General features: G+C 41.7%; 1 protein-coding gene across 1 annotated transcript in view; it reads right to left on the bottom strand.

Annotated features, from left to right (window-relative positions):
• Positions 1 to 27877, bottom strand: part of LOC122919808 (relaxin receptor 2-like) — a 403299-nt gene that overhangs the window by 373429 nt on the left and 1993 nt on the right. The window contains exon 2 of the mRNA XM_044268998.1: positions 13876 to 14022. Within this exon, the coding sequence (XP_044124933.1) occupies positions 13876 to 14022 (147 nt within the window). The remainder of the gene's footprint in view (positions 1 to 13875; positions 14023 to 27877) is intronic.

Here is a 27877-nt window from a genome sequence, read left to right as displayed (position 1 = left end):
TCAGTAACCAGCACACTTTGAGATGAATTGGTCATCCTGATCAAAATTCTACGCCCCTCAGCCTGATAACTGCACAAAAGGTTAACAAGTACAAAATAGCATACCCGTGGTTATTTGGGGAGACTTCAAAATGATCTTAGAATGGTAGTCAGAAAGTACTACTACCATTACCACTATCATTGTTGCTGCCCATACACAGTTGTTGTGAAAGGAATACCTTGTACTATACTATGTACTAATTACTATGTATAAATATATCAGGGGTCAGTACAGAGATCTCTCCCATCATCTATTTATCCCCAGGACTGTGACTGTGACGAGGGGACATCCTCTGCATCTGGAGGAAAGAAGGTTTGTATACAAACATAGAAGAGGATTCTTTACGGTAAGAGCAGTGAGACTATGGAACTCTCTGCCTGAGGAGGTGGTGATGGTGAGTACAATAAAGGAATTCAAGAGGGGCCTGGATGTATTTCTGGAGTGTAATAATATTACAGGTTCTAGTTACTAGAGAGGGGTCATTGATCCAGGGAGTTATTCTGATTGCCTGATTGGAGTCAAGAAGGAATTTTTTTCCCCTAAAGGGGGAGGGAATTGTCTTCTACCTCACAGGGGTCTTTTTTGCCTTCCTCTTGATCAACTTGCAGGATAACAGGCTGAACTAGATGGACAGATGTATTTTTTCAGCCTTATAAACAATGTTACTATGTTACTTACAGAAGGTCAACCTTCACTGCAGCATTTTAGACTGTTCAGGGTTCAGAGTAAGATGAATGGAGCAAAATATAGAGATTTTCAGATCCACAGTGCTCTGGACCTTAGACTGAGCCAAATGTTCACTTTCAAGCAAAACAATTACCATAAGCATACAGCCAGGATAACATAGAAGTGGCTTATGGGCAATTCTGTGAATGTTATTGAGTGGCCTAGCCAGAGCCCTGACTTAAACCCAATCAAACATCTATGGAGAGACCTGAAAATGGATGTCCATCGATAGTCTCCAGCCAGCGTGACAGTGCTCAAGAGTATTTGCAGAGAAGAATGGCAGGAAATCTCCAAATTCAAGTGTGCAAATCTTGTGGCGTCATATCCAAGAAGACTGGAGGCTGTCCTCACAATAAAGGAATTCAAGAGGCGCCTGGATGTATTTCTGGAGCGTAATAATATTACAGGCTATAGCTACTAGAGAGGGGTCGTTGATCTGGGGAGTTATTCTGATTGCCTGATTGGAGTCGGGAAGGAATTTTCCCCCCCTTAAATGGGGAAAATTGGCATCTACCTCACAGGTTTTTTTTTACCTTCCTCTGGATCAACTTGCAGGATAACAGGCCGAACTGGATGGACAAGTGTCTTTTTTCGGCCTTATATACTATGTTACTATGTTGGAACTATGCCTTTTGTTGCTGCTTGTACTACAAATCTCATCATCCTCAATAAAAGGGTTATAGATGTGAGTACTACTACCTCTCTCAGGGTCACAACCAACACTCTCATACTCTTTCACTGGAGCCTCCCCTGGGGCTTGCTGTACTTATAATAGCAGTCTAATTGTGTAGACTGGTCTATCCCTTATAACAACAGTATAGCTGTGTAGTCTGGTACATCCTTTATATTGTTGCTATGTTGTTGTAATTGAGTCATGAACATCAAACGGGGAGTCTTGGACTGCAGCCTGGGTTCCTGAAAATAAAAATGATCTGAAGAACCGCACAGTACAAACATTTGCATTGTATCGGTCCTGACAAAGAGGGCTGTCTGCCCTTGAAACATGTAGATAAGCAATAAAGAGATGTTTTTATTGTACCTACCAGGCTGGCTCCAAGTCCCTTGATGACAATCGTTCTTCAGGCCATTTTTATCTCCACTTTTCCATAATTTATAATGGCAGTTTAGCTGTGTAGTCCGGTTCACTACTTATAACCACAGTCTAGCTGTGTAGTGTTGTTCATCCCTTATAATTAGAGATGAGCACATTTTTCAGTTCGATTCGCTGTTTCATTTTTTGGGTTGGATCCAAATAAATTTGCGGCAAATTATGTTAAAAAAACTGCTATTTCCCAGATGCAGAGAGCCTGTATAGTGGTGTAGAACACTGTGCCTTGCAGTAACACACATAGGGAGTCTGCTTTAGTAGTGAAATAATACTGTGAGTCTGTATGGCACGCAGAATCACTGCACACTTCCCTCATTTGGGCAGTTATGAGGCCAAAACTGACCAAATAACTCAAGTGTGAACTCAGCCTTACAAGTCGATGTTAGCGTCAAGAAGAAACGCACTTCTTTTACACTGTCGTAAGCTTATTCCACATAGATGTCTACAGAAACTGTTCTATTAAACACTTATACAAGTAGAGCCCTGGCGACTGACAAATATCGTGTCCTCCTCAAAGGGCCTGAGCCAAACGGGAGGTGTCACGCATGAGCTGCCACTGGCTGACATCGAAGTTACACAGGGGAGTACTCCTGCCCGCTTGGATCATGAAGAAATCATTTATGGCTTTTTTCTGTTCATACAGTCGATCCAACATATGGAGGATGGAATTCCAACAGGTGGAAACAGCGCATATAAGTCTATGTTGGGGATGCCATTCTGCTGCTGCAGCTCGAGAAGGGTGTGCTTTGCGGTGTACGAGTGGCTGAAATGCATGCAAAGTTTCCTGGCCATTTTTAGGATGTCTTGCAGATGGGTGGAAGACTTCAGGAATCGCTTGATAACCAGATTGAACACGTGTGCCATGCAGGGCGCATGGCTCAGCCCTCCTTGACACAGCGCCGACATAATGTCCTTCCCGTTGTCGGTCACCATAATTCCGATTTTGAGTTGTTGCAGAGAAACCAGGATTTGGTTTCTTGCTGAAGGACATGGAGCAGTTCCTCCCCTGTGTGACTCCGTTTGCCCAGGCAAACGAGGTGCAAAACGGCATGACACAGCTCTGCCCTGCACATGTAGTATGCTGGAGGGGCACTGTGAATTGTCTCTGCAATGGAGGCTGAGGGCACGGTGGAGGATGAGGAGGCAGAGGCGGACATTGTTGCTGGACCAACGGCGTGACAAAGTGGAGGCGGAAGCGGCGTCACCTAGCCAAGTTTTCTCCCAGTGGGCCGTAAAGGACATGTACTGTCCCTGACCGTAGTTACTGCTGCCGTCAGCGCTGCCGTCTTCTTTGGTAGACACCGACAGGCTCAAGGACTGGCCCACCTTCTGTTCTACATATTTGTGCAAGGCTGGTACTGCCTTTTTGGTAAAAGAATGACAGCTTGGGACTCTCCACCTCGGCTTGGTACAAGCCATCAGTTCTCTGAAAGGTGCAGAGTTCACAACTTGAAAAGGGAGGGACTGCGGCACCAGCAACTTGGCCAGGAGCATGTTCACCTTCTGCGCTATTGGATGAGTGCATGCACACTGTTGTCTCTAGGCAATCGCTTCGGTGATAGATTGCTGATGGAATGCGTGATGAGAATTAGGAGGAGGAGGAGCAAGAGCATCAGGACCGGCAGATGATAGGAAGGACAGACAACTTCTTTCGGCCGAGGTGGTGGAGCCTTGACTGCCAGAAACCGGGTACGTGCCAGTGGGTTATGCAGCAGTTGCTGCGGCAGCCTGGACCACCACAACGGAGCCAAGGTTCTACCAGGCCAATTTATGGGGATGCTGCATATTTTGACGCAGGGCAGTAGTGCCAACTTTGGCACCCTGGCCACACTTCACCCTCTGCCCGCAGATTCTACATATGGCCATGTTCACCTCCTCTGGCGGCTTAAAATAAAACTGGCACACTGCTGAGTAGGTGATTTTACCCCCAACACTATGCACTGACTGAATGCTACCGCTGCTGCCTCCTTGAAAACCTGCACTGCTACTTCCCGAGCAGGTAGGCTCACGCGAAGTGGGTGGTTTACCCCGGGCATATTTGGATACCGACCGCCCACTGCTGTCACCCTGCTGACTCCCGCCCATGCTAGCAACTTGCTGGTTCCGCTGCTGGCTCACGGGCAAGCTGACACCCTATTCTCCCGATGATGATGAAGCCCCTTCATCACCCAGCTCCCAAGTGTGATCAGCTACATTATCACCATTGAGTACTGTCTGCGCATCACTGATGTCTAGTGATGAGCGGCAGGGGCAGTATTAGAATTCAGAATATTTTGTGAATATTTGGTAAAATATTCGTCATATATTCGAGAATTCGAGATTATTTTCTCGATCGCGAAAAATCGGCAAAGAAATATTCGCGTAATTCCATCAAAATACAGGCATGGGTCACTATAGCTATTGTGACGCCTTGCCCTGTGAATGTGCGGAGATCTGTCAGACTGGCTGCACATGTCTGACTTCTTGGTTTGTTGTGATTTGGATTTGAGCTGGATCCACCTTCCCTCAGGTGTACTGGGTTTCATCGTTAGTGAGGCTATTTATCCCTCCTCCAAAATTAGAGCAGGATCCTCCGAATCACTCCCCCCAGGAAAACTACGTGACAACACATCTGCCTTGACGTTTTTAACCCCAGGGCGAAAGGTGACCACAAAATTGAACCCAGTAAAAACCATCTAGCCTGTCTAAGACTGCAAGTAAGCCAAATTCTTGTGGTCAGTATATAATGTAATAGGATGAGTAGCCCCCTCAAACCAATGATGCCATTCCTCAAAGGCCAATTTAATGGCCAGCAACTCTCTATCTCCCACATCATAATTTCTTTCAGAGGCCGAGAGCTTTCTGGAGAAAAAAGCACACGGACGCCATTTGCTGAAAGCTTTTAGGGATCCCTAGGAGGTGACCCTTTTCTACCTAGCTTTTGGGCCTAGTCATTTTAACAGGTCTGACTACTTATTAGTGATTGGGGAACTAATTATTGTTGTGAACTTGTGACATCACAGCACTATGCATGTATGTAGCATAGATATATACATACATACAGCACTATGTATGTAGTATGTATGTATGGACAGCAGAACAGCTACACTATATTGCTATCTAACCTACACTGACTATCTCCCACTTACTATTTGTATTATATATATAAGCTAACTAACTACTGTATCTTATGTAATGACACAGGAAAGCAGAGAGCACAGCAATAACACTGCTGTCTCTCTCAGATCTGTAAAACACTGCATACAAGGGCTGCTGCGGAGTTTCTTATATAGTAAGGGGTAGGCAACTTTCCTATTGGTTGCTAGGGATGTTGCTAAGCTCAGACAAAGACATTGCAGCCTTCTCATTGGCACACAAGCAATAAGGGAGGTTACTGATGAAAAAAAATCTAGAATATTCCAAATTACGAATATATATCACTATATTCTAAATATTCGCAAATTCTCGAAGTGCCGATATTCGCGATTCCAATATTCGTGATCAACACTACTGATGTCCTCCTCAACCGTCTTTGGGTCAGGAGCTCCTTACTGCTCTCAACACCAGCTCCCATGCCACTCTCCTCGTCACTACCTGCCCGCCTAGCCCACCACTTCTCGTGGCAGGTTGAGGCAGGTTGAGGAAAGGTGAGGGCACAGTGCTCAAGGCCATGACAACTAAGGGTTGTGTCTGACGAACCCACCAACTCTTGGCTGGGGGTGTCTGATGTAACTTGCGACGAACTCACACAACCGCTAGTTGACACTGGGAACTCCGGCCTCTCGAAGTGACCCCTGCTGCCACGGCCCCTTACTCTGCTGCAACCTCTGCCTATGCCAGAAACATTTGGCCCTTTGCCACTCCCCTGTGCAGGGCCTGGCATTTCTCTGTCTGACAAACTGTTATATTAAATAACCAAATGTTAGATCAAATATTTTTTATTTCACCACTAAGACAGGGCTTTAGAATATATCACTGCACTGCTAAACAGCAATTAGGCGCTAATTTTTTCTATTTTTACACTACACAAAATGCTTTTCAACAGATAAGTGCAACGCTGGACGGCGAATATATTTTTATTTCGCTACTAGTACACGGCAAACTGGGCTTTAGAATATTTCACTGCACAGCAGAATAGAATTTAGGCCTGACTTTCTTTCTACTTTTACACAACACAAAAGGGTTTTTAGCAGATAAGTGCAATGCTGAACGGCGAATATATTTTTATTTCACTAGTAATACATGGCAAACTGGGCTTTAGAATATTTTACTGCAACGCAGAAAGGCAATTAGGCCCTCATTTTTTTCTACTTCTACACAAACGGCTTTTCAACAGATAAGTGCAATACTGGACGACAAATATATTTTTATTTCGCCACTAAAACACTGCAAACTGGGCTTTAGAGTATATCACTGCAACGCCCAAGGGCAATTAGCCTCTAATTTATTTCAACTTTTACACAACACAAAAGGCTTTTCAACAGATAAGTGCAATGCTGAACAGCGAATATATTTTTATTTTGCCAGTAATACACAACAAACTGTAGAATATTTCACTGCTCCGCAGAATGGCAATTAGGCACAAAAATTTCTATTTTTACACAAAAGGCTTTTCAACAAATAAGTGCAACACAAAACGGTGAATATATTTCTATTTCGCCACTAATACACGGCAAACTATTTTTCCTTTTTCCACTAATACATGCAGAAAAGGGCTTTAAAACAGATAACTGCACTGCTGAGCGGCAAATATATTTTTCCTTTTTCCAATAATACACGCAAAAAAGGCTTTAAAACAGATAACTGCACTGCTGAGCGGCAAAGATATTTTTGTATAGAAAAAGGAAGGAATAGAGGCTCACCCGACTGGAGGTATGGATAGGTGCTCTAGTCACGTATTGACCCACCCAGTCAAGAGGAGAAGCAAGAATTGGATAAAAAATGATGTGACTGGCACTCAACCTTTGAGACCATGAATTTGGACTTTATTTGTAAAGTGAGGTAAGTTGTATGTAGGGTGGTTTATACAATAGCGAATAAGAACACTTAGGTAATAAATATAGTGTGTATAAAATTATAGATGAGATCACTTAAATAAAATCGCAAGTATATAAAATCGCAAATATAAACACCTGTAAAAAATTGCATAAGATAGATAAAGCACCTATAAAAAGTTGCATATGATATCTATATCAATGTACATACATAAAATCGCAATTAAAAGGTAGAAATGAAAATCGTAATATGAATGAATATGGTGAAGTATAATCCCAAATCCTATAGCTTCTAAGTGATATTGGGGTAGTCCTTTTATTCTATGTTGAGCAGATAATGTCCACACTTTTAACTATGATAGGCAATGTCAATTCAGATTAAGATGTTGAAAAAGGGGCTTTTTTTTAGGATATTACAATCGAAAAATGAGTCGATAATAGTTGATTGTCGGTCTGCACCTACACTACTACGTGGCGTCCCACGGAGCTGGCAGTAACCGACCTTACCTCCCTTCTGTGAATGACTCAAGCCGTGTTCGTTCACTCTCTAAGTGCAATACCCCGCTTGGTCCTGGAGATGTCAGCTCGGCGTCCCACATGTTTGGGTAAGTTCAATTTCTGGCTGTATGGTCGAGTTTTGGTTTATCAGAGGTGGTATGCGAGTTCATGGGAAAGAAGCGCTTCTATCCTTCAAATATTTTGCCGATAAAAAGACAAGAGTAGGTCCTGGAATCCAAACCATACGCGTTTCGAAGTGTATGCTCACTCCTTCATCAGTGGTCATGTGTTCCGCCATATCTTGCCTACTCTTATAGGTCGCTAATTACTCACCTGGAGTTCTAAGTGATTAGTAAAACCCATCCTGGATCACCACTTTTTGTCTGGATAATTCTGATTAATGTCCACATTTTAAAGTTATTTGAAAAATCCTCAATAAGGGATATAGTTCGCAATAGTAGGCATCCATAGACCAAAAACGCACCTGCGATTATGGTGCGTGTGGTGCGTTTTCTCTTTTTTTATGATGTTTTACTTGCCAGTATTGTATTTAATTGTTTTGCAAAAAAGAAAATCAACATATAAATAAATGAAGATTCTCCAACCTTGTATAAGTAATGGTGCTTCATAAATCGTTTAGTATATAATTTGTATGAACCATAAAATATAATATAATACATCTATATACATAAAAACATTTAATGAGAAAATCATTTAATAAAAATTTAATAAGAAAAATTTCATTCGACAAGAAATGTTTTATAAAAGTATAAAAATGTGAAAATATAAAGAGTATAAAAAGATATGTATATGCCATATATATATGCTACCTTGCTATCACCATGGATGCCTGCTTGGGTGTTTTCTGTATTTTCTTGAGAAATATAAGGACGGCAGCCTCATTCCAAGAGAAAATCGGAGAGCTGGGACAAACAGGTAACTACCGATTCCCCGTCGAAGTGGGACACCCGTCCAGATCTATGAAAAGCCAAACGGCTATATTTCTGCGTGTATTAAACTCAAATATTTTCCTAGATTCTAAATGAGACATATGACTAATATGGTCTCCACCCCTCCAATGTTTTTTTACTTGTTCAAGTGCAGCAAAAGTCATTCCTTGTGGGTCTTGGTCATGATGTTGTTTAAAGTGTTGAGATAATGAATGTTTTTCAGAACCCTTTTTTATATTGGATACATGTTATGCGATACGTTTCTTCAATGTTCGTTTAGTACGTCCTGTATATTGTCTCCCACATGGACATTCTATAATGTAGATAACATTCATAGAGCTGCAGGTAAGGAACTCCTTAATCTCATGTACAAATCTATTTTATGTGGATGTGATTTTAAGCGTTTTTCTCGGAAATGTCGAGATGCAATTATTTCATTTTTCACATCTAAAAAATCCTTCTAGGTTTAGCCACTTATTAATAGATTGTTTCTTTGGTTATTTATAATTGTTGGGGCTATCTTCAAACCGAGGTTTTGAGCTTTGGTGTATGTTATTTGGGGGGTGTTAGTTAATATGGGACCAATATATTTATCTTTTAGGATAAGATGCCAATGTTGTTTAATAATTTGTTCAATTTTCTTATATTGGCAATTAAAAGGTAAAATTATACGTATGGTTTCCATTTCATCTGATTCCTTTGCTTTAGGGGAGGCCTTAAAGAAAGTCTGTCTGTCCAATTTATTCACCTTCATTTAAGATTGATCTATTATGTTAATAGGATACTCTTTCATCAGAAATTGTTCTTTCATCTTATCCGCCTCTTTTTTTAAATAGTTCATCTGAAGTACAGTTTTTTTTTAATCGTCGGAATTGACCTACAGGTATAATTAAAAGCCATCTTGGCAAGTGGCAGCTCGAATATAATATGTACTCGTTTTTGGCCACTGGTTTTTAATAGGTGGTACGCATCAGTCTATCTCATTCCACCGTAATTTGTAAGTCAAGGAATTCAACTAGAGATTGACTTATATTAGCTGTGAATTGCAAATTGTACATGTTTCTATTAAATTCATGTAGAAATTTTTGAAGTTCAATCTCATCGCTCTGCCATATAAACAGAATATTGTCTATATAGCATTGCCAGAGGACCAGGTCTGCCCCAAGCCTTGAAGTGATGTGGTTTATTTCCCATTGGGCCATGAACAGATTGGAGTAACTAGGGGCAAACCTGGTCCCCATGGCAGTACCCTTGATTTGAAGGTAATAGTCAGATTCAAAATAAAAATAATTATGATCTAAAATAAATTTGACTCCCTCTACTAAGTAATTGATTTGATTTTTCATGAAATTGTCCTCCTTGTTTTAGTTGTAATTTCATGGCTTCAATACCCTGCTCATGCTCTACTATGGTGTACAAAGAATGTACGTCCAGTGTGCCTGTTATCCAATAAGGTTTGAACTTTAATTGCTCTATTGTCTGGATAATTTGTGTGGTGTCTCTAATATATAAGATTTGATTTCTTTGACTGTTGGTTGTAGTAGTCTGTCAATATAGTGGGATAGATTAGATGTTATGGATCCAATTCCAGAGATAATGGGAAGATTTATTTGATCTTTATGTAATTTTGGTTTGCAATAAAAAACAGGTGTTCTCTGCTGTGTATTTAAAATAAAATTGTGTTCTTGATCTGATAAAATTTGCTTCTGCAGTCCTTTTTCACAAAGATCTTTCAATTGCTGATTAAATTCATTGATGGGATCTCCTTTCAGTTTTTTATATGTGGTTATATCTGAAAGTTGTCTCTTGCATTCTTCACTGTACCTTTTAGCTTCTAAAATCACAATAGCCCCTCCTTTATCTGCAGGATTTATCACAATATATGTGTCCGTTTATAGGTCTTTAATTGCTTTTATTTCACCCTTAGTCAGATTATTTTTTCTACTGGAGGTGCCTTTCATCTTTCTCAGATTGGTGCTTACATTTCTTCTAAAAGCTGCCATTTCATAACTGATTTCCTGCCGTGGGAATTTCGTTGATTTGGGTCATACTTCTCTGCGTTGAAACTCACTAAGTTCAAATATGTTATGTGTGATGGGATTTTTTTAATAATATTTTTTTTTAAACATAACCTTCTAATAAATTTCTCCATTCCCAGATATACATCAAATCTATTCATCCTTGTGGTAGGGCCAAATTTAAGACCCTTTTTTAACTGTTTCTTTTGTGTATCTGTTAAAACTGCCGGACTCAGATTAACTATGGTGTCGTGATCTATCGTCTCACTAATCCCTTGTTTCCTCTTGTTCTTTTTCCCTCATCCTCTCCGTAACTTCTTCTTACTTGTCCCTGTGATTGTTCTCTGTGGTGTTGACATTGTGAGTGATTTTGTCTCTGATTGTATTTCGGAGTTCGGTGTCTCCCTCATTTGCTTGGCATTGTTCTGGTGATCTAGATTGGGTTCTCGATCCTGATTCCCAATTCTGTGTCTCGAATTGTGTTGTGTCACACCATATTGGTGATGTGTTCTGGGGTGTCTGTTCGGTTTGATATTTTTGCCTTTTTCCACGAATACATGCAAAAAAGGGCTTTAGAACAGATAACTGCACCGCTGAGTGGAAAATATATTTTACTTTTGCCCCTAATACACGACAAAAAGGGCTGTAATTTTCGCACTTCGCCACACAACGGCTAATAAGCCTTTTTTCCAACTAATACAAGCCAAAAATTGCTTTAGAGCATATAACTGCACCGCACAAGGGCAAATAAAACATAGAAATATTTCATTGTAATAACACCTGTTAATGGCTGTATCAAACAGCACTTGCACCCTAATAAGAACGGTTTGATGAAATTGCAGAGCTGTATAATGACAATTTAGATCCCCAGTCAGTGGAGTAAGGTGTAATAGGAATGTTCCTATTACCCAGGCTGTCACCTTCCCGACTAAACCCTTTTCAACAGAAATGCTGTGGAATGATTCCTCCTTAGCCTTTCCCTACACTTTGAACAATCTTTCCCTGCACTTGTAAATAGTTTTTTTTTTTTAGCACAATGAAGTTTTTTCTAGAACAGTCCCTAGCGCCTGCTGACATCTCTCCCTGCACTAAGTACACTAGAAAATGTCAGAATCTAAGATGGCTGCCGCTAAGATGGCTGCCGCTGATTGACTGCATGCATGGCATTATGGGTGAGCCAGCCTTCCCAGAATTCCTTTCTTCATGTCCTCACACGTGCAGCAGCCATTTTAGCAAAAAATGTGATTCGTTACCACGAAGCACGAGGAAATTTGCATTCAGTGGGAATCAAATTTTTCCTGAAATTCTGAATGAATTCCACTTCTTCAGCTTCGATTCGCTCATCTCTACTTATAATAGCAGTCTGATTGTATATATTTGGTCCCCCCCTTATAACAGCAGTCTAGCTGTAAGAAACACTGATATTAACAAAACATCAGTAGTTCAACATGTGTGTCAACATGCAATAAATCACCAAATACATAAACACAAATGCATTATAAAAATCTTTATTATTGAAAAAATTATTATAAATACATAATTGTGGACAGATTACATACATGGCAGTGATTACAGGACAATGCTGCGACAACAAAACAGGTCACCTCCTTATGTCACTCCTACTGGCAGAAGTGCAATATTTATAAAATCTATGCTCAATAGCAATAATATTATTACACTATCCCCAGTACCCTGAAAAGACTCAGATTAGTTGATGACCTGTGCGGGTCAGATTTGACAAATTTTACTTAACTATAGTCAAGGATAGAAATGTACGATCCAATGTCCAGAGTCATCACAAACTCCCTTCCATATATTCTATCATGCAGGAGCTCAGTACATAGTAACAACATGGCCTCTACAATGTATGTGCTACATGGAGCACAACACCTTACATGAAATAGCCCTTTCTTATCATGTATCACTGCAAGGGTGAACTACAATAAAGTTCCACCGGAGGCACAAATGTTGCAATATCATTAGTCAAAATATAATCACCCATGCACACTTGAGTAAGCAGCAAGGGACACAGGAACCATGATATAAACACAAAGATGTAACACTTACATAACACAGGATGGTATGTACCAGGGGTGATAGGAGGTGACCGACCCCGATGCGCGTTTCCCCTCTGCTTCCTCTTGGGGGCTGGTGACATAAGGAGGTGACCTGTTTTGTTGTCGCAGTATTGTCCTGTAATCACTGCCTTGTAAGTAATCTGTCTACAATGATGTATTTATAATAATTTTAGAAATAATAAAGATTGATGTTATAATATATGTGTGAGCAGTCTAGCAGTCTTAGGGCTCATTCACACGACAGTATTATGCGTTCAGTATACTGTCCGTTTTTTGAGTTTAGTATGTGGTACATATACTGAACCATTCATTTCAATGGTTCAGCAAAAAAAAATGAAGTGACTCTGTGTGCATTCCGTTTCGGTATTTCCGTACCGTGAAAAGATAGAACATATCGTATTCTTGTCCGCAAATCACGGTGCTTGGCTCCATTCAAGACAATGGGTCTGCAAAAAAAATGGAAACCATACGGAAATGCATCCGTATGTCTTCCGTATCCATTTTCTTCCGGATCCATAAAAAACGGACCGCGAAAAGACTGAAAAAGCCATACTGTCGTGTGCATGAGCCCTTAGTCTGTCACAATTAGTGTTGAGTGAATCAAGATATCCAAAGTAGACTTCGATCCAAATTTGAGGAAAAATATGATTCACCACAAAGCTGAATTTCCTCTGACTTTGTGGTAATGAATCAATTTTTTCTTAAATGGTAGATAAAAACCCCCAAATTATACTCACCTCACCCTTTTGCTCATGCATCCAGCTTGACCACATGGTGAGGTCTTCATGCTTGCCAAAAGTCTTCTTGCAGGTTTTCTTCAGTCAAGATGGGAGCAGACGGCCTCTCCGCAAGCAAGTGGGTGAGGTGAGTATAATGTTTTTTAACCTCTGATTAACCCCTGAAAAGCTTAATGTGAGTCACAAAGGCTGCAATTGGTGGAGTCTGAGGGGTTAATTGACAATTCTGGCACATTTTGCTTAAAATGGTTATGCCATGTCTGATGTGAAAAATAAAAACTAGACATCATATAGTACATGACAATAATCTAGAATCAGCCTTGAACCTCACATGGAACCAGAGAGCTCCACATTTATTGCATCAACAGTTCTGCTGGAATTATTTCAGGCTGGCAGCTCAGGGGGCATGTCCTTTTTGCTGTAGCTCATTTGCTGTAAATGCCCCAGCTTCTAACAAAAGATATAGCTGGTGACAGTTGAAGATTTAAACTGAGCACATGCGACCACCTCAGTGAGGTGGATAAGAAATAAAGAAAATAAGCTGGTGGCACTATACAGATACATTTGATGGAATATCTTGGCTATACTAAAGTTTTAATTACATGTAATTACAAAAGTATTCAGATCCAGGTGCTGGTTTAAAAAAAGGTAGAATATTTTTTGCTGCACAATCCCTTTAAATTCTCCTATATGTCTCTCTTTTAATGATTTTGCTATACAAACACAGACAAATGATTGTAAAACTTACCACAGTTTTCCTCATCAGCACCGTCTGCACAGTCCTTGTGTCCATTGCAGTGCAGAAGTTGAGGTAAGCACACAGAGAGATTACCGCATGGGAACTGCCCCAGGGGACATGCACCACTATCCAAGTTTGAGGGGATCATTAGGGAGTCTACACAAAGACATAGGAATTCTGATTAAAATGTGTCATTTTTTTTATTAAGAAAACATGCAAGCCAAATATGTTCAGAAGTAATGAAATTTATGTAAATATGGAAATAAAGGGGCACATTTATTAACCACCTCCCGTCCGCACATTGACTATAAACGTCCGGGAGGTGGTTCTCTATTTCTGAATGGATCGTGCAGCTGCTGATCGGGTTGCCCGCTGTCAGTGGCAACCCTTAGAGAAGGCAGGGACAGTGCCCAGGTGTCCCTGCCTTCTGGATCGCTGCATACACAGCGCTCGCCAAGCGCTGTGTATGCAAAGCAGGAAGCGCATAGCTTGTGATCGCCGAAACCTTTCAGAGACCTCGATCAGCCCTGCACTGAGGCTGTACAGCGCTGTATTGCGTTGTACAGCCTCTCTGGGGGAAGGGGGGGGGGTACTTCTCCTGTAACTGGGGCTACTATGTCAGGCCCAGTTACAGGAGAAATCAACAGTGAAACAAAAAAAAAAAAGTAGTAGTCACTGGCCATTTGTATGTCCCTTTAAATCACCCTGTCAGGACTGTCACCTGACTGGGTTTCGATACACACTTTTGCCAACAGGCTGCGCGCTTGCCTGTATTTTATATTTGCTCAGTGCGATTCATTTTATTATACTACTATGGCACAGTGATTTACTGCCATAAAAACCAGAGCCTCACGCTGCCCCAGAGCGTGAGGCTCTGGTTTTTATGGCAGTAAATCACTGTGCCATAGTAGTATAATAAAATGAATCGCACTGAGCAAATATAAAATACAGGCAAGCGCGCAGCCTGTTGGCAAAAGTGTGTATCGAAACCCAGTCAGGTGACAGTCCTGACAGGGTGATTTAAAGGGACATACAAATGGCCAGTGACTACTGAAAATTTTAACAAAACTAGTTATTTACACCAGAAGTATTAAATAATAGGAAATAAAAGTTAAGTCTTAGCTAAGTAGGTAGGTGCAGGAAAAGTGGTGTAATTTAGTCCCAAAGGACATTAGTAGTAGACAATGTTGGTTAACACACCATATCCCTGCTCTTAAAGGGGAAGTACAGTAATTGTCATACAGCAGTTTATGACCACATGTGGGGTGTTTCTGTAAACCTCAGAATATTGGTAATAAGTATTGAGTTTTGTTTGGCTGTTAACCATCGATATGTTAAAGAAAACATTGGATTCAAATGAAAAATCTGCCAAAAAAGTGAAATGTAAAAATTTGATCTCTATTTTCCTTTAATTCTTGTGGAACGCCTAAAGGGTTAACAAAGTTTGTAAAATCGGTTTTAAGTAACTTGAGGGGTGTAGTTTCTACAATGGGGATATTTATGGGGGTATCCACTATGTAGGCCCCACAAAGTGACTTCAGACCTGAACTGGTCCTTAAAAAGTGGTATCTCTGTAAAGAATAAATCAAGGCAACTGGACTTACTGTAGATTTCTTGAAAATGTTTCACTCGTTCTTCCAACAAAGCTTTCTCAATTCTGAGTGGAGGAATGAGTGAAACATTTTCAAGAAATCTAAGTCCATTTGCCTTGATTTATTATTTACAGATATACCATGACCTGAATAAATGAGAACCTTCACAGACTTAAAAAGTGGGCTTTGGCAATTTTCTTAAAAATTTTAAGAATTGTTTCTAAACTTCTAAGCCTTCTAACGTCCTAAAAAAAATTAAATGACATTTCCAAAATGATGCCAACATAAAGTATGGGGAATGTCAAGTAATAAATATTTTATGAGGTATCACTTTCTATTTTAAAAGCAGAGAAATTGAAATTTAGAAAATTGTGAATGTTTATAAATTTTGGGTAAATTTGGGATTTTGTCATAAATAAAGGTGAAATATATTGACTCAAATTTATGACGATCATGAAGTACAATGTGTCACGAGAAAACAATCTCTGAATGACTTGGATAAGTATAGGCGTTCCAAAGTTATTACCACAGAAAGTGAGATATATCAGATTGGCTAAATTAGGCCTGGTCAGGAAGGGGGCAAATGGCCCAGATGGGAAGTGGTTAAGACTGCCGTTTTAGGAGCAGTGGTGGATGCACTGAAGTTATAAAGAGGTGCAGGCCTCTCCATAATGACGGCACATCCAGCGCCAGTTCTAAGTGTAAGACAGCTTCCGAGCTGTCTTATGTTTAGAGCATTTAATTTAGGCGTATTTCAGTATAGTAAATGAGCCCCAAAGTATATTAATTTGTAAGTACTCCGTATGCCTTCCATTTCCGTATTTCTGTTTATCCGTTCCGTTCAAAGATAGAACATGTCCTGTTATTGTCCGCATAACGGACAAGGATAGTTCTGTTCTATCCATATGGTAGTGTGCAAGAGGCCTTAATATGGATAAGCTGACGTGTGCTGCAGCTAGGCTTGTTCAGAAGAGGAGATCCTGACTGGTAGCCTCTCTTTAAATATTTTGGTTTCAGCAATAGAATGGCGGTATATCACAAGCTCCGTGCATTTGTAACCAGAAAGTCTTTGTATATTTCTAGTATCTAATTCCTTTGTTTCTGTATCATTGCTCAGTTCTTGTTTATTAGTCTTGTTTGTAGTTAGCATTTTCTTGTTTTTTGTCTTCTCTTGTTCAGATCTGTTCAGCTTTGGCTTTGTGCCTTTTGGTCCTAGAGTCCTCCTGTTGTGGTCTTAAAGGGGCTGTGTCACTTTAGCAAATAGTATTTATTATGTAGAGAAAGTGAATACAAACCACTTACTAATGTATTATGATTATACATATTGCCTACTTTGCTGTCTAGATTCATTTTTCCATCACATTGTACATGACGTGTTTCCATGGTTACGACCGCCCTGCAATCCAGCAGCGGTGACTGTGCTTGCACGCTATAGGAAAAAGCACCAGCCTATCTGCGCTTACACAGTCCCAGCTACCAGAGAGGCAAACAACAGTGTGCAAGCACAACCACCGCTGTTGGATTGCAGGATGGCCGTAACCATGGAAACGTACAGTGTATAATGTGATGGAAAAATGAATCTAGACAGCAAAGGAAGCAATATGGATAAAAACAATACATTAGTAAGTCCCTTGCATTAACTTTCTCTACATAATACATGCCACTTGCTGAAGTGACACAACCCATTTAAGGACAGTATTTCAAATGAAGGTTTTTCAAAGGGCCAGCTTTAGGAACAGTGAGGGTCAATGGTGTTTGATAGATCTAGGGAAAGATTCAGGGAAGGTTAGGGTCAGGCTCAGTTACTGTCTGTTATGCATCTGCTTCATTACCTGCCATTATCCTCTGTGTGCTTCATCACCTGACTGTAACCTTCTTCATTAGTTTGAGCTACCAGTTTTTACCATCATGATTTGGTTCCTTTCATCTAAGGGTCCATTCACACGTCCGTGTGTTTTGCGGATCCACGGATCCGTGGATCCGCAAAACACGGACATCGGTGATGTGCGTTCCGCATTTTGCGGACCGCCCATTGCCGGCATTGTCATAGAAAATGTCTTTTCTTGTCCACAATTGCGGACAAGAATAGGACATGTTCTATTTTTTTCAGGATCGGAATTGCGGACCCGGAAGTGCGGATCTGCATTTCCGGATCCGGGGAGCACACTGTGCTGCCCCATAGAAATGAATGGGTCTGCAATTCTGTTCCGCAAAATGCGGAACGAAATTGCGGACGTGTGAATGGACCCTAATAGTGAGTTTTTACTTCTATATATTATTTTTTTTTTTACCTACCAGTGTTAATATGTCCTTCATAATATTGTTTTGGTGACTGGTTGTTATACAGTTTGTTGGTACTATACATTCTGGGCTATCTGAGTACCGGAAGAAACTGTCAGTACCTGATTAGGAGAAGTCTAGTTTGTCTGTCTTGTAAAGCATTCTGACTCTACTTATGAGCCACTACTTCTCCTAACCTTGCCTCCTGCACTAGTGGGAATGTGTCATCAGAAGATGACCCATTGTTAAAATCATACTTTTATGTTAAACATATTTTTTTTTTTTAATTAATGATGTTCTTTTGAACTTCCCATATCATTATCTATATTGAAACAAACAATATATTAAATCCTGCAGTTTTTGTACTGGCCAATAAGCCTAATAATAGGCTCCACTTCTAGGTCTGTACAGATCACTTTACTGCAATTATCTGCCTATCATTACAGACATGATTAGAAGCACATATAGCACCTCTGTATATAGATAACACTGAATCCACCATTCACAAAAGGTGATTGTCAAAGCTTATCTATTCTTTCCTTGTACAATGACCTCTGCACAGGTCACAGGGCATGCCTAGAAAACTCTCCCATAGAAATCAATGAGGTCCCCTCCTGACTGAGCAGCAGGGGTCATATTCGAATTTGGGATATTTCGCAAATATTTTGTAGAATATTTGTCATATATTCAGGAATTTGTATATTCGTTATTCAACATTCTTTTTTTATATATATATTTTATATATATTCGTTTTTTAGAATATTCATCATTTTTTCCATCTGAACATATGATTCCTCCCTGCTTCTTGCTTGTTATTGGCCCACAAGCAAGAAGCAGGGAGGAAACATGTGTTTAGATGGAAAAAAAAATATGAATATTCGTCATTACGAATATATAGCACTATATTCTAAATATTTCCGAATTCTCAAAGTGCCGATATTCGAGATTAAAATTCGCTATTCGAATATTCGCGCTCAACACTACTCCTGACTAGTGTTGAGCGTGAATATTTAAATTACTAATATTTATCTTAAATATCACAACTTCGCGAATATTTCAAATATAGTCTATATATCACTATATTGAATATTCGTAATTTTTTAACATCTGAAAACATGATTCCTCCCTGCTTCTTGCTTGTGGGCCAATGAGTCATTGGCCCACAAGCAACTTAAGCAGGGAGCAATCATGTTTTCAGATGTAAAGAAATTACAAATATTCGATATAGCGATATATAGCACTATATTCAAAATATTCGTGAAATTTTCGAAGTTGTGATATTTAAGATAAATATTGGATTTACATGGACCCTGCTCAGTACTGCTGTATACTGTTCTGTGATACAGATAGATAGGGTGCAGGATCTCCTATTTTACATTTGTGCTTTCTATGGGAGATATCATAGTATCTGGCATCTATAGCAATATACAGGTCACATAAAGGATATATATACTGTATTTTTTACTTTATAAGGCTATTTTCACACTAGAGGCAGGACGGATCCGACAGGCTATTCACCCTGTCGGATCTGTTCTGCCGCTATTTCACCGTGCCGCCGCTCCGTCCCCATTGACTATGATAGGGACGGGGCGGAGCTGCGGCACAGCACGGCAGTGCATAGCGAAAGGCCGCCAGACTAAAAGTACTGGATGTCCGACTTTTTAGTCTTGCGGCCTTTCACCGAGAACTGCCGTGCTGCGCCGTAGCACCGCCCCAGTCCCCATTATAGTCAATGGGGACGGAGCGGCGGCACGGCGAAATAGCCGCAGGATGGATCTGACAGGGTGAACAACCTGTCGGATCTGTCCTGCCGCTAGTGTGAAAGTACCCTTAGGCCCCTTTCACATGGGAAAGATTTTCGCACGGGTGCAAATCGTGAGGTGAACGCATTGAACCCGCACTGAATCCGGACCCATTCATTTCTATGGGGCTGTGCAGATGAGCAGTGATTTTCACGCATCACTTGTGCGTTGCGTGAAAATCGCAGCATGCTCCTCTTTGTGCGTTTTTCATGCAATGCAGGCCCCATAGAAGTGAATGGGGCTGCGTGAAAATCCGCCAATTTTCAGTTTTTGACTTATTATATTTGGTAATGTAAGCAGATTCCATATATGCCCCTCTTACCTCGGGCTGTGCAGTAATTACAGTAAAAAACGTACTTTTATTATATGTAAATTTCTTCACTACCAGCAAGCTGAGCGGACTTGCTGGTAGCCGCCGCATCCTCTGTTTGAAAAACTCCAAAGCAAACCGTACGTTCACACGTTCCGCATCCGCATACGGCCACACCGCAGGCCTCATTTCTCACACTATCCGCACAAGCATGGCATTCTCGCAGGCGTACGTTTATGATCCTGGGTCAGGCTAAATGTTCATACTACAATCCACATTCATCATACTACTTTCTGTCTATCCCCCCATTTTGGGCGGTCAAGCATAAACATATTTTGCGCTGCACGTGTATCCGGAGAATTGCTTCTTGCTACCAGGTACGTACACCTGCTCATAAACAATGGTTCTCCTTACATTTCAGACGGTCCCGTTAGGGTCAGCGTGCTGGCTTTAGGGGCACTATCATCCCACTAGGTTACCCCCTCTTGGCTTCGCCATTAGTTAGTGGTCCCGCGAGGCCAACACCCCGCCTCAAACGTTCAGAGGCAGCCGCCCATCACGCCACTTGTTAGTAAGCTGCCTCACGTGTTGCATAGAGAGGGCCTCACCTGTCACTCCCTTCCCCTAGTTCTGTCTTACAGTCACCGAGAGGCCAACGCTCCTGCCACTGCAACAAGTGGCCTCATTAACCCCTCGCGCCAACTCATAGGTAGAGCCTCTCAAAGCCGCTTGGCAATTAGCAGGGCCTCATCTGTCACCATGCAAGTATAATTTCTTCGCCGTCCGGCCTAGCTAGCTTGCCAGCACGATCCTGTGTTTCCCCCAAAAAAAAAATGGTATGGCGCCTACGTAGATCATGCGGTCACACGTTCATTTCAGCCCACATGCTAAGCCTCATTTCTCACTTCTCGATCCAACTTGGCATAGACATTTTTATCCACACATGTGTTCTGTGAATTTTTCTTACCACCAGGTACGTACACCTGCTCTTATGATTGCATTTCTTTTCATTTCTAGACCTAGAAGAGTGAGGCACCACTCACATCCAGTGCTGCATTCACCCACTTGTTCTTTCATCATGCGTTTTACCCTGCTTCCACTAAAGCTGCATTTCTTTTCATTTCTAGGCCAAGAGAGTGTGTTCCTAGCATGTTCACAAGTTGGTTATTCATTGGTCATGACAAGGGTCTTCTCTTAGCGAGCTGCAATGCCTCTGGCTCTTGTTTTCTCCATCAGTTCAATTTCACGGTTCACGGTTGATTAATGTTTCGGTTGTGCACATGGTTCAGATCACTACTGTCCATGCATTTTTCCACCAGGTCCGGCTCATGTTTAAACTACTTATCATCACCGTGAGGTCATCTCGTTCAGTCCCTTGGCTTCAGAGGCCCGGTGACCGTTCTCGTGTTGTCCATCAAGGGTACTATACGGTTGTAGGCGGGTTAGTGTCTCATGTTCATTGTCGGAGATGGTCATGGTTATGCGAGTCCTATCGGTGCCGCATTAGTCGCCCACGCATGGCTTCTCCGTTTAGTTTCACTCACAGCACTCCGCCATTGGTCTCCCACGCGGGTCTTCTCCGTTTTAGCACGCACCCACGACTCCACCATTAGTCTCTCACGCATGGTTCTCCGGTTCAGTTGTATACATACGACTCCGCTATTTGAGTCTCTCACGCCTGGCTCCGCCATTTGAGTCTCTCACGCATGGCTTTCTCCATTTTAGTGTTTCACATACAACTCCGCCATTAGAGTCTCTCACACATGGCTTCTCCGTTTCAGTGTTTCACATATAACTCCGCCATTAGAGTCCCTCACGCATTACTTCGCCGGTTAGTTTCACACACATTTCTCCGCCATTACAGTCTCTCACGCATTACTTCGCCGTTTAGGTTTACACACATTTCTCCGCATTACAGACTCTCACGCATTACTTTGCCGTTTTAGTTTTACACACATTTCTCCGCCATTACAGACTCTCACGCATTACTTCGTCGTTTTAGGTTACACTTATAACTCTGCCATTAGAGTCTCTCACGTGTTACTTCGCTGTTTACTTTCACACACATAACTCCGCCATTAGAGACTCTCTCGCATCACTTCGCCGTTTTAGTTTCACACAATAACTCCGCCATTAGAGTCTCTCACATATGACTCTGCCATTAGAGTCTCTCACGCATGGCTTCTCCGTTTTAGTGTCACACACATGACTCCGCCATTAGTCTCATGCATGGCTTCTCCGGTTAGTGTCACGCACATGACTTTGCCAGTAGAATCTCTCACGCATGGCTTCTCCGTTTCAGTGTTACACACATAACTCCGCCATTAGAGTCTCTCACGCATTACTTTGCCATGTTAGTTTACACATATGCCTCCGCCATTAGTCTCACACATGGCTTCTCCGTTGGTGTCACACATATGACTTCGCCAGTAGAATCTCTCACGCACGGCCCTGCCATTAGAGTCTCTCACGCATGGCTCCGCCATTAGAGTCTCACGCATGGCTTCTCCGCATTAATTTCACACACATGACCCCGCCATTAGAGTCTCTCACGCATGGCTCCGCCATTAGAGTCTCTCACGCATGGCTTCTCCGTATTATTTTTACACAGATGGCTCCGCCATTAGAGTCTCTCACGCTTGGCTCCGCCATTAGAGTCTCTCACGCATGGCTTCTCCGTATTAATGTTCATACATATGGCTCCGCCATTAGAGTCTCTCACGCATGGCTTCTCCGTATTATTTTACACACATGGCTCCGCCATTAGAGTCTCTCACGCATGGCTTCTCCGTGTCAATTTTCACACATATGACTCCGCCATTAGAGTCTCGCACCCATGGCTCCGCCATTAGAGTCTCTCACGTATTGCTTCCCCATTTAAATTCTACACACATAACTCCGCCAGTCGAGGCCGGCTGCGTGGTCCCACAACCAGCAGGTTCCATGTCTTTTCTGCCTTCAGACCCGCTCGCATGGCTCGGTCATCTGTGGCTTGCAATACAATTATCTTGTGGTGACTCGCACGCGTGGCTTGCGCCATTAGAGTCTCTCTCACGTTATCATTTTCTCTGACTTTTAATTTCTAGGTTGTCAGATTCCTCCTGGAGCATAACATCACGCCCCGTTTTGTCATGTCTTCTCTTCTGGGGTTTGCTTCTTTCTGCCACCTTAAACTCAAATGTCATACAACGCCATTATACTCTATCTCACTGGCATTCTACACCACATGCTAATCTTACACCCTAATAACATCAGTCGCATGGCCTCTCACCAAATCAAAACCATACTCAGAGGTATTCAGAAAGCGAAACCCGCACGTCCAGCCCAGAGGCTACCCATTAACAATCATATTTTCAAGGCATTATCCGACTTACTAGACACCAAGCCTTCTGAAGCAGATACCAACTCCATCCTCACAACAGCAATTTACTTGGCCTTCTACGGTTTCCTGAGGCCCGGGGAATTCACTACAACCTCCACGACCCAAGTCACACCTTGTCTTCTTGTCTCCCACTTGGCAAAACACATGGATCATTACATCCTGACCTTACCTCACTCCAAGAGTAGTCAGCACTTACCCGTCAACATTTCATATTACCCCACGCACAACAGATGGTGTCCAGTCAGGGTTCTGGATGCTTTCAGACAATGTCACAAGTTTCTACCCTCTCAACCGCTACTTAAACTACATGGTTCGGTACTCACCACCACCACCTTCATGACCCATGTCAGGTCATCCCTCACACAACTGGGCCTCAACGCAGCCAACTACTCAGGGCACTCCTTTCGCATTGGAGCCGCGTCCATGGCCTCCAGTGCCAACGCCCCTACTCATGTCATCGGGAATTGGGGCGCTGGAAGTCATCAGCTTACTCGCGATACATTCCCAATCCAACACAAGAGTCAAGAGATGCTTTCCAAAACATGTCGGGTTGAGCTATTCATGTATATTTGACTATAATAAACTGGTTATTTCATTTTTGCCCTCTTCTTTCTCAGGCCTACCTCATCCTCGGTTTCGGCACATCACAACTGACTACGCTTATTCCCTGATTTCCTAGGGTTCTTCACTGTACTACCGTAAGCGCCTCACACAAGTGTGAAGGCATTTTGCCTGGATTTGTGGAAGGGGCTGAGGTCCGCCTCCAGCCTATTTAGGGCACCCCCTTTACCTGGCTCCTGCACGTCCGAGGTCTGAGCTTTGACCCTCCCACCACTCCACTCATTTACAACTCATTTCTTCCATATCTCTTTCCTTGGGTGGGCCCTCTTCTTTCTCAGGCCTACCTCATCCTCGGTTTCGGCACACCACAACCGACTACGCTTATTCCCTGATTTCCTAGGGTTCTTCATATTTATATATGTAAAACGCAAATGTTAAAGTCTATCTACTACAACATTTTATGACTTTTCAGCACACAGTAACTGACAATGTGTTTCATTCATTCTGAAGATAATATAAAGTTATTATGATACAAGAATGTTTCAGTCTGGCTGTGAGCTGTGACTTCTGTCAGGTAAGCTGACGCGTCATCACAACTGTTTCAGTCAGGTAAACTATTATTACAGTAACCCAGTGGTTTACTACTAAAATTGCTAAAACTTATGAGATGTTTATTGTTACTAAGAGTTAATGTATGCTGACTATTAGAGATGAGCGAATCGAAGCTAATGAAGTGGAATTCGATCCGAATTTCAGGAACAATTATTCGCAAGGAATGCAAATTTCCTTGCGCTTTGTGGTAACAAATCACAATTTTCCTAAAATGGCGGCTACACGTGTGAGGACTAAGGACATGGGGCAAGGAACTCTGGGAAGGTAGGATCACCCAGATTGACATGCCTGCTTGCAACCAATCAGCAGCCAGCCAGCCCTGTGATGTCACAGCCCTATAAATACAGCAGCCATTTTAGATTCTGGCATTTTGACATTCAGAGTGCAGGGACAGACACGTGAAGGCACTAGGGACAGCAATTGGAAAAACCTCATAGTGGGAAAAAAAAAGATAAAAAACTATTTATAAGTTCAGGGAAAGGATAGGGAGTAATCATTTTGCAGCATCTTAGTGCAGGGAGAGACATCAGAAGGTGCTAGGGACATTGATAGGAAAGCGATTTACAAGTGCAGGGAAAGATTATTTGGGGATCCAAATAGCCATTAGACAGCTCTGTCATTCCAGTTATTTGCTATTGGTCTGCAAGTGCTATGTTGAAAAGCTTTTAGTGGCTTATATCTTAGTATATTTAGTATCTTATATCAGTACTACAAGAATATATACACATTTCACTTCTTTGGTTATTTCTGGTGAAAGCGTATAGGGGCGCATTACAGTAAAAAAAGGAAAATATATACGCACTGCACTGTTGCAATTATTTCTAGTTAAAGCATATAGGGGCGTATTCCAGTACAACAATAAAAATATACTGTCAGTGCATTTCTGCAGTTAATTCTGGTGAAAGCGTCTAGTGGCCTATTTCAGTCCAACAAGAAAAATATATTCTTAGTTCACTTCTGCAATTATTTCTGTTGAAAGTGTATTGGGGTGTATTACAGTAAAAAAGGCAAAATATATACGCACTGCACTGTTGCAGTTATTTCTGGTTAAAGCAAATAGGGGCGTATTTCAGTATTACAAGAAAAATATATTCTCAGTTCACGTGGGCGGTTATATTTGTTGAAAGCATGGCTGGAAGTCAGCAGGGTGGCAGCAGTGGGAGGTCGGGAGCCAAACGTGCCCAGGGTAGAGCACCTGCTTCGCAGAAGCCTACCTACCCGTGGAACGTAGTGGTGCAGGGTTCACGGAAGTAGCGGCGGTAGCAGTCAATCAGGCTGTTATGTGTTATTTTCTATTTCAGTACAAGAAGAAAAATACATTCTCAGTTCACGTTGGCAGCGGTTATATTTGTTGAAAACGTTTAGTGGCCTACTTCAGTACAAAAAGAAAAATACATTCTAAGTTCACGCTGGCGGCGGTTATATGTGTTGAAAACTTTTAGTGGGCTACTTCAGTACAAACAGAAAAATACATTCTCAGTTCACGTCGGCGGCGGTTATATATCTTGAAAGTGTTTAGTGGCCTATTTCAGTCCAACAAGAAAAATACATTCTCAGTTCAAGTCGGCGGTTAGATGTGTTGAAACTATGGTTGGGAGTCAGCAGGGTGGCAGCAGTGGAAGGTCGGGAGCCAAACGTGCCCAGGGTTGAGCACCTGATTTGCAACAGCCTACCAACCCGGGAAGTAGTGGTGCGGGGGTTCACAGAAGTAGCGGTCAGTCAGTTCGGCGGTCTTATGTGGTAAAATCTTTATTGAAGTATTTCGGTCGAAAAACTAAATTTATTCAGCAGTCAGTGCTGCGCTTATATGCAATAAAATCTCCATGATGTCTCCATGATAAATCTTAATTGATGTATTTCGGTCGCAGTTATATGTGAACGTATTTTGTTGGAAAAACAAATCGTATTCATCATTCAGCACTGTACTTATTATGCGGTAAAATCTTTATTGATGTATTTTAGTGGGGAAAAAAATTGTATTCAGTGTTCAGCGCTGCAGTTTTATGTGGCGAAATCTTTATTGACGTATTGCTGTCCAAAAACAAATTTTATTCAGCGTTCAGCGCCGTAGTTATATGCAGTAAAATCTACATGATGTCTCCATGATAAATCTGCAGCGTGGGGGGGATCTGAACACCCTCTCCATCTCCGTGCTCCATTATATGCAGTAAAATCTTTTGTGACTTATTTTGGTGTAAAAACAAATTTTATTCAGCGTTCAGCACTGCAGTTCTATGTGGTAAAATCTTTAGTGACCTATTTCGGAGGAAAAACACATTTTTTATTTTATTTTTTATATTGAAAATTTTTATTGTTTTCAATTTTCCAGTGCATAGACATTTCCAATAAGTAAAGTATACAACATTCCATGTGACAAAAACTGAGGCGACAATCACATATTCCGAAATGTCACAATTACAATTAACTCAAGGGCGATTAAGCCCAACAAGACAGGCATTGGCAAGAGAATAAATGAGTCATGTAAACCTTATTAACATGTCAAAATAAATCCAGTCTCATGGGTAGATACGATGGGCGTCCATGGTGAGAGCGAGTAATTGGGAGGGGGGGGGGAGGATAAGTTAAAATGGATAAATAGGCCTCACTCCGAGGAGGGATGGGGGAGACATGGCAATAGAAGAATGCTGTTAAGCTCAGTGTCTAAGGGAAATTTCTGTATTGCTTCCAATACTATGAATTTTTTAATGAAAGAGGGTCTAGAATGCGACTCCCAGTGTGAAATCTCCTCTAGCCTGTATATCTGATCAACCTTATTGGACCAATGTTCAATACTGGGGATATCTGATGATAACCAGAGGGTTGGTAACAGCAATCTAGCCGCTGCTAACAGGAAGGTAAAAAGAGCCTTTTTATATGGGCCCAGGCCTTCTAGTCCGAGTGACAATAAGACCAATTCAGGAGAGCAGGTGAGAGATGACTGACAAATCTGGTTACATAGTTGGGTTATGTTGTGCCACCAAGGGTTAATCAAGGCGCATTCCCACCGTACGTGTATAAAGGTTCCCTTAACTCTATGACATCTCCAACATAGATCACTGGCTGTTTTATTATATCTGTAGGTTTTGTCTGGGGTCCTGTACCATTGCATAAGAATCTTATAGCTATTTTCTTGGATGCGTATGCATCTAGATAACTTGTGCGGGAGAATCAGCATTTTAGAGGTTTCTTGAGTGTGTTAGGGACCTCTGGAGATCCTTTTCCCACTTGCCCACTATTGCTGGTTTAATAAAAGAGGCAGGGGACTTCAAGTGCTTATATATCTTGGAGATAGCTTTAGGCGGATATCTCTTACTATTCAGCATTTCCACAAACCAATTTGAATCTTCTGGTGGGGGAGGACTTTTTGTTTTACTAAGTAGCTCCGTTTTAATGAAGTGTAGCAGGGTGGGGTTATGGATCTGTGTCCCCAGAATTGTGCATATCTCAGAGTCAGGGAGTAAACAGCCGTCTG

Source organism: Bufo gargarizans, chromosome 9 (assembly GCF_014858855.1).
Source record: "Bufo gargarizans isolate SCDJY-AF-19 chromosome 9, ASM1485885v1, whole genome shotgun sequence".
Lineage (NCBI taxonomy): Eukaryota > Metazoa > Chordata > Amphibia > Anura > Bufonidae > Bufo > Bufo gargarizans.
This window is presented reverse-complemented; position numbering and strand designations above follow the sequence as displayed.